We start from the raw sequence: 18,014 nt of genomic DNA, 5'->3' as shown, positions 1-18,014 counted from the left end.
TTGGGGAGGCTGCTTTTTCGGAACATGGCATTCCCTGTTTGATATTTATCCTTGTTTTTTATAGGTAATTTAAGAACATAAGTCTAGTTACAAGAAATTCTTTCTGGACCTGGCTATGTGTTACAATTCTCAGAAGATTGATAATTTTATATAGAACATATATCAAGTGTATTTACTACTGTACCGCCTTACACTTATTGCTATTGCTAAAGAAGGGTCGTAACCGCGGATATATTATTTTAAGCATTGTTGGATTAGTGTCCCTTTGCTTGCAAAGCATTCTGGGTATGACACACTTCGGAAGAAAATGGCTGCCAAGATGCAAATTACTAACCGGGATGGTCACTTACATTTCTGTGTATGAAACAAGTGATTAGTTGATATTTGTGCCTAGTAATGAAGCGGAAAAGAAAGTTAAATTAGAGAGAGAAAAGAATAAACTATTTAACGTCCAGTTTTATTGAATTTAGCAGGTATTTGAGATGAAATTTTCACTCTAAAACCAGCTTCTGCAGCCGAAATTTGACAGTCTTGTTCTGCGGAGGCTGAAGATACCAACTAAAAGGCTTAAAGATGATGTGCGACGTGATGCCGACGATTTCTGAGGATGGGTCAACGGACCGAGAGTCCCAGGAATCGGGAGATGACGCCAACTTCGAGCAGCTAATGGTGAACATGCTAGATGAACGAGACAAGTTGATGGAAGCTCTGCGAGAATCTCAAGATTTGCAGACACAAACTCAAACTAAACTACAAGAATTAGAAAAAGAAAGAGAAAGCCTTCAAAGGCAACTCCAGTCGACTCAGCCCCAGGTAAATCAAAATGTAAGAATCCTGCTTTTTTGCTTCTTATTGTACAGAATTTTAATTTTACCCCACCCACCCTTTTTATGTGGGTGGGAAAATCAGTGTTTTATATATTTGCAAGTTGATGTGTGGTTATATTTTGCATTGTTCCTTTATGATAACATGTATGTGTCATTTTGATTTCATTTTAGTTATCTTTTTATATTTCTTTTCTTTTCATTACAAATCTTATGTTTTCTTCATGCTATCGGCTTTATTATTGATTTTTGAAAATGCATACTGCGATGCTGCAAGATAGGCTGTATTAGTCATAATTGATTCTTCTTTATATTCTCTCAATTGATTACTATTCAACTATGAATACTAGTGAGACTAGTATTATTTTTTTTAAGATAACTTTGCACTTCTTTTTCATTTCTGTGAATTTTAAAATTTACAAATCACGTGCAGAATATTTGGGTTTAGTGTTTCAAGAGAAGTTCATTCACTTAGCTCTCATGGGTGATGGCACAGATCGTGGGTTGTATGTATGACCATTGGGCAAGATGTATAATATTCTTAAGTCATGACAAATTTATTAAAGACATTGTGTCTGAAATCATTCAACTTCACAGGTCTCTGAAAAAGTCTGATTGATGTGGAAAATTTGGCAGTTATTTGCAAAGAACAGATTAGTAGTGATGCAGATTCCAGAAATTCAGTGTTCAAGCCAAAAAATTTGGAAGGCATGTTCTAACTAATTTTTTGAGATGCGAAGACTTTTAGAGATAAGTGTGACTGTAAGACTAAGAGCGGTTTCTTTATCCCGCTGGAGAGGGTATGACAGGCGCACACCAGAAATCATTTTGTTTAATAACTCATTCCAAATAACATGAATAATAATTGGAAAACAAAAGTAAACATTAAATTAAGCTTTTATAAGATTCACTGTCTTGTTAAATATAAACACATTAATTACAAATGAAAAATAAGAAGGTTATCGAATTCTGTTTAAGAGCTATAACTATTATTTTGGGACTTGTTCAGAATAATAGTTAATACAAGCCTATTGGTACGCACTATTTGTAAAAAAAAGTACTTAGTAATAGTATTTGTTTATGCTAATTTATTTTAGCTCCTTTGTAATGAAAGCTTCAAGCTTATTTGAACCACTCTTTGAGTCTGTTTCCCGGAATTACCAGTAATAGTGTCTTAATGAGGCTTGGTCATGACCCCAGTGAGGTTCGAACTCACGGCCCCCAGGTTGTGCAGCTGACACCCTTACCGTTAGACCACTACTTGCCTTAAAGTACTTAGTATTGATATTAAGAGACCAAGTAACTGGAAAATCCATTCTTTTTATGTGCCTGTTTTAGAAAACTTACTTTAAATGCAGATGTAAACTTGTGTTTTGCAGCCATAGTGTGTACTAGGTTTATATTCCATGCTACATGGCTAGAATGAATAGTCCGAGCTTTATCATAATTTAGTGGGAAAGTCATAAATGTGTTTTATACCCATTTATTATTCAGGAATAATTTATATTGAAAAGTTGAACAGGTGTAACAAAGAGATTTGCGAAGGCTTTTTGTGAAAACTGATGTAAGACTAACCTATGTAAAATTAAGTTACGTGCTCATCATGTAGAGCATGCAAAAATTGAAACTAATGAATTATCTTTAAAACAATCAATAACCAGTACATAGTCATGATTGCCAGTGAAAGTTGTATGACCCCTATTATTTTCTGGGTCAGGTCAAAGTGACCTGAAGGCTGAACATAGATTGCGATCAATAACTGAAGAATGTTTTGGTCTGGGACTACCAAGTGTACGTGGTCAGTAGATGCCCTCTATTGTTTAAGGGGTCAGTATGTTCAAGGTCAAGATCAAATTGACCTCGAGATTAAAAATGCTTCTTACCAATAGCTAGTCTAGAGAATGCTTCCAATAGGGGCTTATGGCCATAGCATGACTGTTGGTATATTATCCCTTTTTTTGGTGGGGTCAGAAGGTCAAAGTCATATAGACCTTAAGACTTAAAATGGTTTATGATACGTAGCTCTAGACAGTTTGACTTGTAGCCATCAAAGTTTGCAGCATGGCGCTCTATCAGTCTATGGTAACAAGATGACATAGAGTGTTTTTAGGGTCATTAGGTTAAAGGTCAAAGTCACAACCCACTTCAGACTGAAAATTACCCACCCAGTTAACACTTGACATTCATCATAGGCGGCATATGTGTTTTACAAAGAGCTTTTGTTTACATTTAATTTAAGAATTCACATATGAAGAGAATATTTTCCATGTCCCAATATGCTCAGAAATAGATTTTGACAATAGATTATAATTACGAACTATGTGGTCAAATTTTATGTTTTCGCCGATAAAAAAAATCTCAAATCATTTTATAATTCGTTGAGGCAATAATATAAATGATAACGGTAAGCTTATTCTACTTTTACATAGAGTAGCTGTTCTTATAAAACTTTTATTTTTGCATTTCATTTGCAGTACTTTGTTTAATCATCTATTAAAATACTAGAGTCGATAACCAAGCAGAAAGTTCGTATTACATATCATGACATACGGTAATTTATGGATGAGTTAAAAGAATAACAACAATTAAAATGTTATATTTGACTGGTACTTAAAATTATTGACTGGATATATTAAAGCAACTCAATCACACATTTAAGGCAAAATATTTTTCTTGCTGAAATCCGTAAATTACGGACACTGACGTGACTAGTGATACTAACTTATTGAATGGTTATTGATATATGATTTTTGCAAGGTATCCTAATAAATACCGTATTTTCCCGAATCCGGGGGCGTTACATTTTCCAAAGAGAGGCGTTCATTTGAGGTAAAAAAATAAAAAAGAAAATTTTTACAAAACTTAAAAACATCGTTCAAACTAACTATAAAGTGTTTCTGTGTTGTTTCATCCCCCAAAACGTAATTATTTGGCATCCAATTTAATGCAGTGTGTCTTTTATGCATTTAAATACGGCAGGGTTCTCGGAAACGCCGAAATCGGCGTCCCTGTACGCATAATTGGTTCCGGTATACGCGAGTTTATTGCAGCTTGAGAGTCCCCGGACGCACGTTTCTGCAGTGAGACGCAATGAAAATTAATTGATTACGTAAACCTACGAATACACAAGGTTTGACTCGACAGCAAAACATGTGGGCGGAGTTACTCGCTTGTCACCGATAGCCGCGTATAGCCAATCAGCGTTGCCCGTTTCCAGTACACCGCGAGACAGGCGGCACACATGTATGATCAACTCGAATACATGTGATTGTAGGCGTGATTGCATAGGTGACAATTTCTAATTGTTAACGACGGATTACGTGGTTTTAGAAGTAACTTCGATTGTTTTCTCATGTACTAATTACCAGGCAGTTTTTAAGATGTTTTTAGAAAAAATGATAATTAGGCTTAATTTTAAATGTCCGAGTAATTTTAAGAAGCTGTCGATGTCGGTCTTAGTAACGTGATTATTTTTCTGCAAAATCGCTGATGTTTATTTTCATTGTTACTGAAGAAGCATTTATTAATATTAATGTTGATCATAGACATACTGTGCATTCTCAAAATATATTAGACCGAATGTTTTAACGTTTTGCTCTTAATAAGTATTAAAATTAAAGTATAATTGTTTATATATTTTATTTTTTCAATGTATGTTTATATACGTTCCCATTCTGAAATAAAAAGGTAAAGAAAAAAATTATCACGAGGGATTTTGTCCAATTTGGTATTTTCACAAGGGGGATTTTGTCCACCTTGATAATTTCACAGGATATCGTCCAGGAAGACCAGAAATGGGAGTGTGGGGGGTAGGGAATTTGTCATACATTAATTTTTGACTACATTTTACATTTACCTTTTCATCTCACCTTAACAATATTTGGGTGAAGAATTGTGATTACAAAATGTCTGTCGGTCTACACTTAATTTGACAGTACAATAGAGGCCTTTGTTTTGACGAAAGTTTAAGCCTGTCTGTCAGGTCTAGTCAGTAGTTGGGACTGCAACTTTTTCAGCTGTGGGAGTCCCAGGACTGCAACTTGAAATTGCTAGTGAGAACCCTGTACAGTACCTCATGTATTCCATGTCTGGCTTTTTGACACGCTCGCGACATTACACATTATGTCATGACCCAAACAGCTGTGTACTCCGATAACATTTTCCTTAGTACATGCGGGTAGCTTATAGCGCAATACACAATGTCATTGGTTCGACACGCTGCTTATGTGCCTGCTTTTAAATTAAAAGTTATTAAAACTGCCAAAGAAAAGGGTAAACACTTTGCCGCAAATTTGTTTAAAGTCGACAGGAAGCGTGTGCACGAGTGGTGCAAAAACAAATCAAAAATGGATTTACTGTTTAATTTTCTATTTGATGATTGGATACGTACCGTACTTAGTATAAACGTTTTGGACTTACGGTACATGGACTGTTTAAAGGTGTGTTTAATTCTTAATACATTGGATACTTACTGTAAATTACTTATTATCTGGACTTATAAAAATGAGGTAGGTGATTTGGGTGGGGGGGGGGCGTTAATTAGAGGGGGGACCTTTATTCGGGAAAATACGGTAACCAAAATAATTGTGCAGGTAAAATGGTTTTGAAATAGTGGAGAAAAACATCCTTCTTGCCTTTTATCAATATCTAAACATAATTTTAATCACGCTAATGCTTGCTCGAAATGAACATGTTGTAAAGTTTCACCCTAGCTGTGTGCAAGTAGGTTTAATATTAGAAAAAAAACACATAGTACCGTAGATACTCGTGTATTATGTGTATAAATCCTACTTTCGCTTTCAATTTACCTCAGAATTGACCAAAAATATTTTTCTGGGGATCGGGGGTGCGCATTATACACGGGTATCTACGGTATACACTTTGCCTGGAAATTGTTTTCTGTTTTTACTGGAACTAGTCATATTAATGAATAAATCAGTGCAAGTCACAAATAGGGGGAAATATATTTTTTTGAAACATAAAATGTTGGAATAAAATATTACAAATTGTTTAATTTTTTTTGTCTCCTTAAAAAGGTACCAGAATTGACATGTAATGTATTTGAAGATCAGTGCTGCAATTTTAAAAACATTTTACCTGAATGTTGTGAATAAGCTGCTGTAAAGGCATGTTGACATGTTTATTGCATGTTGTGCATTAATATTTATTTGAAAAAGAAAAAAAATACAAAAAACAAGCAGTGCAAATCCCAAAGAAACCGTTTCTCATATTCAAAGGTATCCCATGGTACATAATTTAGAACAATTGACTAATTGTGTTATTGATTGGTTGTAGATATCAATAACCCACACTTTGTTTTAGCAGTATCTTCACACAGGAACAGGGTGTCTGTGTGCATGCCCATTGTTTAATCATATTGACAAGGACCTATAAAACAATCATTACACTTGTTCATATTTTTATGCTGTTAAGTTTACTGGTGTGGCTTTTTTATCCTCTTATATAAATGTCAAAATAGTTAAAATTCCAGATTTTGGATTTATTACAGTGCTTACCATTGTTTGTGATAATTTCATTTAATGATTTAATATTTTTGGAATACATATGTGTCCGTGGTTTCAATAACCTGTTTACTTGGTACTTTTTAAATTCTATAATGACAAAAGGAGTTGGAAATGTCCGCTTATGTGATATAATCATTAATGGGATCAGTTTGTTTTGTAGTTTGATTTTAAAATGATATCTTTGTTAAATTCTTTGTATTGCTTGCATGCCGGTGGTCATACGGTAGCAGGAAAAGAAGAATATTTTACAAAACTATTAAAGTAATTTTAAGGGGATATTATACTGCAAAAGTAGCATACAGAATTTCAGCATGGAAAAACAATGGACATCATAATTATAAAGTTATTTTAATGTTTATGGGAGGAGGGTTACCTGTGTAGGCAAGGTGCTGAATGTCTGGTCAGAAAAAATATCATTACTTCTGATAATACTGAACATATGTCTTGCTTTAGGAAATGTAGGAAACAAGAAAATCCTCCTGTATAGAAATGATGACTGGTTTCAACAGCTGTCTACTAGACATTTAATGCTTTAATTACTCTATTAATGTATTAATCACTTCATCTAAACTTTATAGAGATACCATATTGTTTCTAACTGAAAAAACATTTGAAAATCCAAAGAGCTTCTTGATTCTGAAAGCCATTACCACTTACCCGCCTTACAAATGTTTCAAAATCAGTCAGGAAGTTGAAATTCAGTTAGTAATTTGTAATGAAATGAAACAGGGAGGTAAGAGATTTTCCCCAAACTATCTGGCAGCTAGTGACCCTGTGGAATAAAAAAGGAAAAGAACATCTTCTGACTAGATTTTGTTTCCGGTGATCACAGGATTGTGAACATATTTGCCTGAATCCTCATTTTGGAATGGGCAAGGGAGAAGTAAAATGGGGTGGGTGGGGGGAATTTATATGCTCTTGGTTAAAGATTTTGTATCTTGTAAGTGACCAGTCTTCACGAAAAACTTTTCAAAGTACTAGCCAAGTCGGACTACCAACATGGCAGAACTTACTAGCCCGAAAGGAATTTTAGTAATCCGAACATTAAATTTAAAGGTGTATGTTTTATAATTTTGTTAAAATGTGTTAATTCTTTACCTAGTCTCTCGATTTTTTTACTAACTAGGACTAGTCACCTGGAGACAATTACTAGTCTGATCTAGGTTTTTACTAGCCTCGGGCTTTGGGCTAGTGGCCAATTTTGAAGACTGTAAGTCTATGCTTGTGAAGTACAGATTTTCTTGTAAATTTTATTCCTGCAATCCTGGTCATAGCTAAGTGTTTCACTTACCATTTAGTAAATATTTCACAATCATATCATTTTTGTGGGTTTAATCAGGCATACGGTTATAAAATGAGTTTGGAGACCAGTCAGTTTAAACCTTTAGCCTCTAACATCATTCAATTTGGGCAGTACCATTTATCATTTAAAGGGGTGTTCAATGAAAATTTACTGACTGAATAGCGATCAGTGCCTTGCATGGATGTGCAGGCTGATCTTGGTCTGCACTGTTCGCAAAGGCAGAATCACTTGCTGACAGCAGGCTAAAGGTTAAAATTGATCTCGGAAATAACCAATCAGATGTTGTAGTTACCAGTTTCAGACAGTTTTATAACCCTTGACCTAACTTACCTCTTCATGCTATGTTTTTTTTGCAAGAGCATATTTGTTGTTTTGAACATTTTCCCATAATTTACCTTACCTATGGAAAAAGGTAGTTTTAACTTTTTAAAGTCTCATATTATATTGAGTTATTAAGTGACAGTTAAAATAAAGAACTTCTTTGTTTGATAATTGATTGGTGAAATTGGAGATATTTGAATTCTGATGATGCATACATAATAGATTCAAAAAAGTATCTGATGTGGGAATCCATTGATAACTAGAATACTTTTTCTGAGCCCTTACATAATTTGGAATTTTGATTTAATGTTAATGCACAATTACCAAACATTTATCAGCTTGTAGGGATGTGGTTGAAGTCTTTAATATGGGCTGGGTTGCATACTTCTGCATACAGCTCTTTGCAACTTAACCCTTCTCATGCTGGACACGATTGAACCTGCCTTTGCGACCAGTGTAGATCATGATCAGCCTGCACATCCGTGCAGTCTGATCAAGATCTGCACTGTTTACCATTCAGTCAATATCTTTTTTGTATGCACCCCTTTTAACAGTTAATGGTAGTGTCCAAATTGAAAGATGGACAAGTTCATTATAGAAATTTAGCAGGGTAAGGGTTGACACATTTTACTCTATAATTCTCAGAAGAGGAGTTCTAAGTTTCCATTTCTCTTTGCAATTTTAAATGCCTTTTGTCGGTATGTAGGAAGGTACATTCAACAAATGTCTCAACTTTATAAGGAAATTATTCCATTTTTGAAGCTTGTATGCAACCATTTTTAGCTCGACTATACGAAGTATAAGGAGAGTTGTCCTACTCGCCCCGGCGTTGGCGTCGGCGTCTTTCCGAGTCCCCACCTTGGTTAAAGTTTTGGTGCACTTTCTCTTTTTTTCAACTTATTTCTGTAATTACTTGATGGATTTGATTCAAACTTGAAATACTTATTCCTCATCATCATCCACATCATCTGACATAAGGGCCATAATTCTGGCACCAATATTTCATGAATTATCCCCCCTTTTCACTTAGATTTTCAGGTTAAAGTTTTGATGCACTTTCACTCTATCTCTGTTATTACTGAATGGATTTGATTCAAACTTAAAATAGTTGTTCAGCATCATCACCCACATCATATGACACAAGGTGCATAACTCTGACACCATTTTTTTATGAATTATTCCCCCTTTTTACTTAGAATTTCAGGTTAAAGTTTTGGTGCACTTTCACTCTACCTCTGTTATTACTGAATGGATTTGATTCAAACTTAAAATAGTTGTTCAGCATCATCACCCACACCATATGACTTAAGGTACATAACTCTGGCACCAATATTAAATGAATTATGCCCCTTTTTGCTTAGGATATACTTATATAGTGTTTTGATAGATTTTATTTTTACCTCTCTTATTACTTTAAGTTGATATTTTTGACATAGACTCAGGCTATTGTGTAATATCTTCATCCACAATTGGAGTCATTAAACACTCCAGTGACAGCTCTAGTTTCCTCAGAATGATGTGCCCAGTTTCACTATCCAACATCGAAATAGTCGAGCACGCTGTCTCCTGTGACAGCTCTTGTTATAAAGACTTATTATCATGCGGTATAGATACCTGAAACATGACCATTGTCACCTGTGCTTGTGGTGTTGTAATTCATGTTTTACAAAAAAAAAAGGTTCACAACAAGCATTTACAAAATTTAAATGATATTACATGTTGAAGTGAATTACAAACTCACAAACAACCATTTCTTCCAAATATCCATATTGTTTAAAAATTAAATGTCTGTTTATCAAAAGCATTCTCCACCTACTTTTATTAAAAGAAATATTGCGATTTAAGGAATGAAGGATACCCACCCCCCCTCCCCCCTGCTCAAGTTGACCAAGATGGACAGTGTCCCCTCTTTCATTTTGTTGAATTAAACAAATTTGTTGAAAAAAAATTCCAATTTTTGAGATGATAATTATCGGTTCTTAATAAAATAAAGTGAAAATTAAGAGATAATTGGAAAAACTGAAACTAGGGATTTTGTCTGTTTGGTCAGATTTTGGTATCCGCAATTTAGGGTTCTATGTTTGACATTACCACATTAGAATTTTGCAACATAAAAATCAAGTTGGCCTTTTTATGAAATTGAAATACTTCCAGTTTATTTGTAACAACTTTTAACTGACATTTGTCATCCTTTCGAGCAAAGGATTCTGTATATATTTGAATGAAACTAATCTGACAACAAGCATTCTGAGCAGTATTCTTGCTTTTTGCAGCACAAAAAAGTTTCCATTTTAGTATTTATATGCATATTGCATAGATGAGGCATTCTTTAAGTCTTCCAAAGTTACACAAATAATGAACTTACGTTAAGTAGATAAACAATAATAATCAACTAAATTATATAGAACTGGATTTTTTGAAGGGCATAATTGATTGGGCTATTGACAAATTGATATGTTGGGGCCAGTGGACACATTTGTTGTTTTTTTTAATCTTTTTGAAATATTTCATTTAAAGCTTATGGTAAGATAATAATATGAGATGCGCCAGGAGAAAACCAACATAGTGCATTTGCGACCAGCATGGATCCAGACGCGCATTCTGGTCAGGATCCATGCTGTTCGCTAACACTTTCTCTAATTGCAATAGGCTTTGAAAGCAAACAGCAATTGGATCCTGACCAGACTGCGTGGATGCGCAGGCTGGTCTGGATCCATGCTGGTCGCAAAGCCACTATGTTGGTTTTCTCATGGCGCAGCTCAATAATTATTTTGTTCTAGGAAGGATTTTACAAAATTCTCAGAATGATAGTTACATGGCACTAAGCAGTTTAATTCAAGTTGATATTTTAAAAGTTTAAAAAAATTGCTGTAAATCAGAACAGAACTTCACACGAAAACAGTGTTTTCTCAAAATGTCAAGACATTCAAAGGAACATTAAATGGCTAATGGATATAATATTTATGTTGAACTGAAGTTGAACAGTGTAGAGGAAGTGGTTGCAAAGATCATGGGAAATGGAAAATTTATTCTCTATATTGTGAAGGTTGGTATTGTTTTTGTTTTGCAAATTGAAGTGAAATTAAAACAATAGTAGAAAATCTATTGCTTTATAAGAGAACTAAACAGAAGTCAATCTTGACGTGCTTATTTTGAAGTGTAGATGAGACAGTTTCGCTTTAAGCTATTGATGACATTTTTTTTCAGTAATGTGAACCGGTATGTTAATAAATCATAAATTTTACTGAAATATTTTGTTTTCCAGGTTTTTCAAAAAAATCTGGTTATTAGATTGGCAGTGTCCTTAGTCCGTAGAATGATGCATAACCAAGTTGAATAACTCCTGATTGAATTTGAATTATAGCCCTTTTCGACCTAAACATTTTAGTTAAAGCTTGCATGCAACGTACCATCAAGTCAGCGCTCGACAAATTCTTTGAAAGCAACTCGCCCTGCCGGGAATTTTCACTTGACCTGCTACAATTTGCACCTGTCCTGCAATTCACTAAGAAAATGATAGTTTTACAGACAGCGTCTATTTTAAAGTGCGGTATAAAAGGTACATATCGGAAATTTGTTCTTGACTATCAAGCGTCTAGCTAATTTGATCATAATGCGGTACCGTCAAGGAGTTAAGCGGATTTTTGAGTTAAGAACAACAAAATTTTAATCAGCTTTCGTTTTTTTTTATTTTTCAGCCATCCAGCTTCTTCAGGGCTTCATTTTAATTAGATTTATTGTATTTGTCTTGAAAAATTGCACTCGTCCAGTGCTACTGCAAGTACCACTTGCCCGGAGCCGATCGCTACTTGTATTGTCAAACCCTGCATCATGTCATAATATCTTAGTAACAAGTTCATTTATTGCATTGCAACTTCAGACAATGCTCTCCAGTCATAAGACCAACAAACATAACCAGTTTAGATAACACTTAGTTGAATTTAATTCAAATCATGGCCTCGTTTTACTTTGAAAATTTTGTCTAAGTTTTGCATGCAAGTTGTTATCATTGTCATTAAATAATTTATCTTTTTTTGTTTTAATTGTAATGAAATAACTCAAAGTTATGGCCCTTGTTTGACAAAAAAAATGGCCAAAAGAAATTTGTCAAGGTTTATGACAGGGGCAGGAAAAAACTTCATAATTTATTTAAGCATATGTCCAGGTGTAATTGCTTTACTGCCAGTAATTTGCAAATATTTTATTTGTATTTCTGCCTTAAAGCTGACATTGAGGCGTTTGTGGTCCTTTTGGGAGCACTGGACACTTGGTAATTGCATCGTTAAGTAAGTCCTTAGTTGAATGAGCAGTTGAAAGGGCAATATTTATTTGTTAGATAAGAAGAAAGGTGCCAGTCAATATATAAGTTTCATACGTTCCTTAATGTTGATCATACTGTACGAGCTGTTAGTAAAAGTACAATGATAGATGTGGCAACTGGCAGTGTCATGATAGTATGCATTGATATTGACACTTGTGATGCAGTAACTGTTACCAATACTTCAATCAATAGTGGCAGATTTCATCTATTTAGTGGTCACAATAATATATTTCACCTCCATAAAAGTAATTTTACTAAATAATTACCTGTAGTGGTCTGTGATGTAATAAAATCTGTAAAAAGATCCGTTGAAAGCAAAGAATGCAACAAAGAATAATAATAGCAGACTCTGTTTGATTGAGTCTGTTCAAAAGAGGTAATGAAATGTGCAACAACTCTCACGCCCCCTAGCACCAGCTTAGTGTTTTGTTTCAGGATACGCCCCATGTGGTTCTGGGACGATCTATGAAAAGAATTGGAACCACTGCCTTACCCTTGCATGATCATAAGAGGCGACTAATAGGGTCTTAACACTTGGTTTTGCAGTAACTCTGTGATTCCAGCTGGTATGCAAATTTTGATTCCATATTTCATGTTTTTATTTCGATGTAAATGAGATGTGGAACCAAAATTTGTAGTCCTGTTTGGCGCCATATAACCTATACTGTGTTGGTGCGCCGTAAAACTCAAATAAATAAATAAATAAATTGTTTCTGGATACACATGTTACACTAAGTGCCAGTTGTTGGCTTTGAAAATTTTATCTTGGTGTTTAATGTAGCTATATTATTCATTTCATTATATATAGAATGGTTAGCTGCTGTTGTGGATCAGCCAAAAAAATCTATCTGCCTGATAGATCTCTGGTCCAGTGGCTAGCTGTTTTGACTATTGACAGGCGAGCCATTCAATAAGTGTTTTATTACATGTATGGCATCATAGTTTAATTTCAGACTTTACTATCAAATCTTTACTTCAGTCCAACAGGACTGGCAATTTACATAAAGAGTAATGTACGAAAGATTTACTATAAGTTCATTCACTCTAAGTTTAATATAGTGTTTTGCATTTTTACCTATAACCCGCCCGCTTAGCTCAGTAGGTAGAGCGTCGGTCTACGGATCGCGGGGTTGTGAGTTCGATCCTCGGGCTGGGCGTATGTTCTCTGTGACTATTTGATAAACGACATTGTGTCTGAAATCATTAGTCCTCCACCTCTGATTCTTGTGGGGAAGTTGGCAGTTACTTGCGGAGAACAGGTTTGTACTGGTACAGAATCCAGGAAAACTGTTTAGGTTAACTGCCTGCCATTACATGACTGAAATACTGTTGAAAAATGCCGTTAAACCCAAAACAAACAAACAAACCTATATAACTATGGAAATTTTCAACTGACCACTGTTCAGATACAAAATGGACGACATGCGCTTTGAACATCTTTATAATATCTGTACACGTGTTAATCAAGATAGCTGTGCATCATTCATAACATTTTGATCAAATTGCAAAACTAATGCAATAAGAGTGCAGTAAAAGCAATATAATGATAGGAGTAGCATTTGATTGCTCTGCTGGGAGGGATGATATTTAGATGTAAGGGTTTCCAGGTCCCATTTACTTTGAAGTTTTGATCGCCAACAGAGTTTGCGGGGATTTATGGTAATTTTCCCTTTTTAGGCATGTGTGTAAAATTAAGTATTCATGTTACTTCATATTCTCTATTAGACTGAATTTTTGTATGCCTTCACAGATGATTAACCAGGGTTCATAAATCAGATCTTGGACCAAGTCTCGGAACTCAAGCATTTAATTGGTTAGTTCTTAGGTAAATGCAATTGACCAATTGATGACAATTGTTACATTTTGAGACTGGTCCCCGAAATATGTTTTATAAACTTGAATCAGTAATAAATTATATAATGATATTAATAATAGTGATAATCAGTGATGTAATATTATTGTGAATGTTATAGTGAAAAGAATTATTAAGGGGCCTTGGTTATAGCTCTTGATCATTCTGAGAAGATGGACAGATGTTTCATTTTTTCTTCCCTATGAACTACAAAGGTATATATTAACCTAAAACTGTGAAATTCTTAAAACTTAGTTGAAAATTGTTAACAGAATCAGGAAGAAGGCAAATTGCACAAACTAAAAACTATCAAAATATTAAAAGCGTAGAGCTTCCATACTCAATCCTTTATGCTGTTGTACTTTAAAACAAAGCCGGTCAGACTTGAGAAAAGTTGTCATATCTGCCTTTATTTTACAGAAATTTTCTGGGGAGCTATTTCCGACCATTTTGTTGTCTTGTTAATTTATTTGAACACAGTAACATTATTATATCGTGCTTGTCCCACGCAAACTATTATTTCAATTGACAGTGATACTGGGTACAGTTTAGAGAGGTCTGCGAGCAGATCTGATAACCAATAACTCCTGCTTGCAGTTACCACTGCAGATCAATATAAGTGGAACTGACGTTATCGTAAAAAGTCTGACTGCCCCATATTTGACATAAGAATTTAAGAAGATAGCTTTGCTGTGCTAGAGAATCTATGAAAAATATTAAATAAAAGACATAATTTCGGTATTGTGCATATACATTTGCTATTAAACAGCTTATCTTGTCAGTGAATCAAGTTTTTATGATTTTGGGGTAATAGTTAAGTTGGTTTGCAAAGCAAATTTATTTCACTGCTTCAGAATGTGAAACTATGAACTGACTTGATTAACTTTGCTTTATCAGTTAGGTAATTGAAAATGCAAAAAAAAGTGTACAATTACAGACTGCCAGGTGTGTGTGAATACAGAATTTGAATAAAATGCATCTAGATAATTGGTGTACAAAATATTGTGTCCATTCCATTTTTCTACTGTATTTGTTGAAATCATCTGATAGCATCATGCACTGTTTGATCTTCACTAACAGCATGAGTTATGTTGTAGATGTTTGGGCATCTGCAGCATATGTTTTTGCAAGGTGACCAAGGTGAGCTTGCATGAGCAGTTTTTGGGTCATTATGAATGATTGACTGTATTTTTCAGGAGCTAGCTTCAATCACAAAGGAATTGAACAGTATACGAGAGCAACTGATAGAAAGGGAAGAAGAGGTCCATGAACTCAAAGCTGAAAGGAATAATACTAGAGTAAGTTAAAGTGTTTTTGACAAATGTAAATTCATTACCAGCATTTCACCCTCAGTGCTTTCCGGCCAAAAGGTTAATGTCACAGACTTAAACTTGTTTGCCCCTTACCTCATTGTCTTCAAAATCGGTACATGTTGTCATGTTAGAAAGCTTTCAAGCTGGCTTTTGTCCATAGTTCATTTGTTCTACAGTGCCCTCCCAGCATGAAATAATATCCAGAGGGGTATTTCTGTAAAGATATTTCAGGGGCCTGCACGGTTAAGTGGTTAAAGGTCACATGGATCTACCCATGTCTTCCCGGAAAAATGCGTAGAGTGTGGCCTTAGGTCTTCAATGAAAAGCTGGAAAAGTTGCCTTATGACCTATATTGTACATATATTATACACAACCCCAAACCCAACAAAAAACATCGACTTAAACAAGTCTTTCGGTTTTTGGCTTCTATGTTGTGCCTTTGAGAGGTTGTGAGTTTGTGAATGAAGCAATGATTTGACAAAAAAATGTATGTCAAGTTATTAATTTGTTTCTGATTCATGTAGGGAATTGTCAGTATGCTTTTCACATAGCATCGATTATCTCCCCTGGCCATCATGAGGGTCATTCCTGACAAAAAAAAATGTGCTACAGATTACACCAAGAATTTCATATACTGCTGCGAAAGTCTGTGTACTGATATAAATTGTTTCTTGTATTGTTGCTACATATGTAATCTTTACATTAAATTTTGTGAAGGGTGTCATTGCATTACAGAAATACTGTTTGAGAATGAAAAATAGCAAACAAACAAATTTGATATATCTTTTATTTTTCTTCGTAAGGGTCTTGTATAGTACCTGTGTGTAAACCATGTACATGACTTTTGTACTGTAAGGATATTCACTGAACCATCATTAACAGTATTTGCAAGATGAAAAATTTTTGAACTGTCTTATAGCAGTCAGGGGTGTAACTGTTTCAAGTTATCGCAGTTTATAACCCATTTGAGTTATTGGTTAAACTTTGATAACTTGTTTCAGTTATCATAAAATATTTCAAATCCCTCCTGTGCCAATTCCTCATTTAGAATGAGACTAATGCAATTATTTCCTGAATCCTTGACCTTTTATCTTTCCAGCTTTGCAGTAAATGTTTTTACGCAAGGCTGATAAAGTTTTACGCAAAAGCTTTAAAGTTATAAAACTCTTAATATCTCATTATTATCCCATTATGCTTACCAGGTCATGCTCAGATTAAAAGAGAATTTGATTAACCATAGTTTGCTACTAATTTGACTTTAAATGTCACTTTGTGAGAATAGCAAAAAGACTTTTTTGTATAACTTACCTGAGTTAACTATATTTTATAACTAGTACAGGTTATAAAATGCTTGAAAATGTAACTGAAATAGGTTACATAACTTAAAACAGTTACACCCCTGACTGTATAGTTGGAATGCATATATAAGTCAAAAATATGTTCTTGGAACATAGATGTCCAATTACAATTTGCAATCATGATGATTTTGTCTGTAATGGTATTAACCTGAAGGTTTATGCATATAAATTTTGTTATTTTCTTTCAGTTACTGTTGGAGCATTTAGAGTGTTTGGTATCACGTCATGAGCGTTCATTAAGGATGACGGTTGTGAAACGTCAGGCCTCGTCTCCGGCTGGTGTCTCAAGTGAGGTGGAAGTTCTAAAGGCGCTCAAATCACTGTTTGAACATCATAAGGCATTAGATGAAAAAGTATGTTCAAGTTATTTAGAAAAGTGTCCGATTTTTTTTTTTGGACTTAAAAAAAAAAAAAAGAATTATAGTTTTAATTCAGACTTTTGAGACTTGGTTAGAAACTAGTTACCAGGCATGACCAGTACCCAGACACATGTAATAATTACTTTATTTTGTTGTTATTCATGAAGTTGTTTCATCTAGATCATTTCAACATTTGTTATTTGTGTCTATGAATTTTTTTTTTGACAAGACTGTTTTTACATCAAATGATACCTCACCTATGTTAACAAACAGCACTTGGTCTCATTGAGGCATGAAGATAGTATTGTGCATGTGCAGTCTGTTTAACTAGTTCAGGTTAAAATCGGTGAGGAAAGAATTAACCTGTATATTTTTCAGTTTGTGCTTATTTTGAAATTGAGTTGTGTGTTTTGATATCAAGATAACAGTAATTGGTTATCAAAATTTATGTCACCCCAAGTGGAAAATTGCTACTGTTTATGAACCTGTTTGAGCCCCTGACCAACCCATATTTTACGTAATAGCCAGGTTCTGGTTACATTTTTGGATACAATAGGTGCTGATGTTAACCCTTACCTTGCTAAATTTCTATAATGAACTTGTCCATCTTTCAAGTTGGACAGTACCATTAACTGTTGAAAGGGGTGCTTACCAAAAAATGGCGAACAGTGCAGATCATGATCAGACTGCATTGAGGTGCAGGCTGATCAAGATCTACACTGGCCGCAAAGGCAGAATCAGTTGTGTTTAGCATGATAAGGGTTAATACTTTGGGACTTTCATTTATGTCAAATAATTTATGAGAAAATGAAGAATGTATATGTAAATCAGGGAATTT

At 34.5% G+C, this 18,014-nt stretch overlaps 1 protein-coding gene across 10 annotated transcripts in view; it reads left to right on the top strand.

Annotated features, from left to right (window-relative positions):
- Positions 1-297: 297 nt before the first annotated feature.
- LOC128550227 (liprin-alpha-1-like) overlaps positions 298-18,014 on the top strand; it is a 51,867-nt gene continuing 34,150 nt past the window's right edge. For 7 of the 10 annotated variants that reach the window (XM_053528804.1, XM_053528803.1, XM_053528800.1 and 4 more), the window contains exons 1-3: positions 298-825; positions 15,343-15,444; positions 17,006-17,170. In XM_053528804.1, the coding sequence (XP_053384779.1) occupies positions 574-825; positions 15,343-15,444; positions 17,006-17,170 (519 nt within the window). In that variant the 5' untranslated portion in view covers positions 298-573. Of the gene's footprint in view, positions 826-10,773; positions 11,020-15,342; positions 15,445-17,005; positions 17,171-18,014 lie in introns of those variants that run through there. The other 3 variants (XM_053528807.1, XM_053528801.1, XM_053528805.1) reach the window with 2 other exon arrangements.

Source organism: Mercenaria mercenaria, chromosome 17 (genome assembly GCF_021730395.1).
Source record: "Mercenaria mercenaria strain notata chromosome 17, MADL_Memer_1, whole genome shotgun sequence".
Classification (NCBI taxonomy): Eukaryota; Metazoa; Mollusca; class Bivalvia; order Venerida; family Veneridae; genus Mercenaria; species Mercenaria mercenaria.
This window is presented reverse-complemented; position numbering and strand designations above follow the sequence as displayed.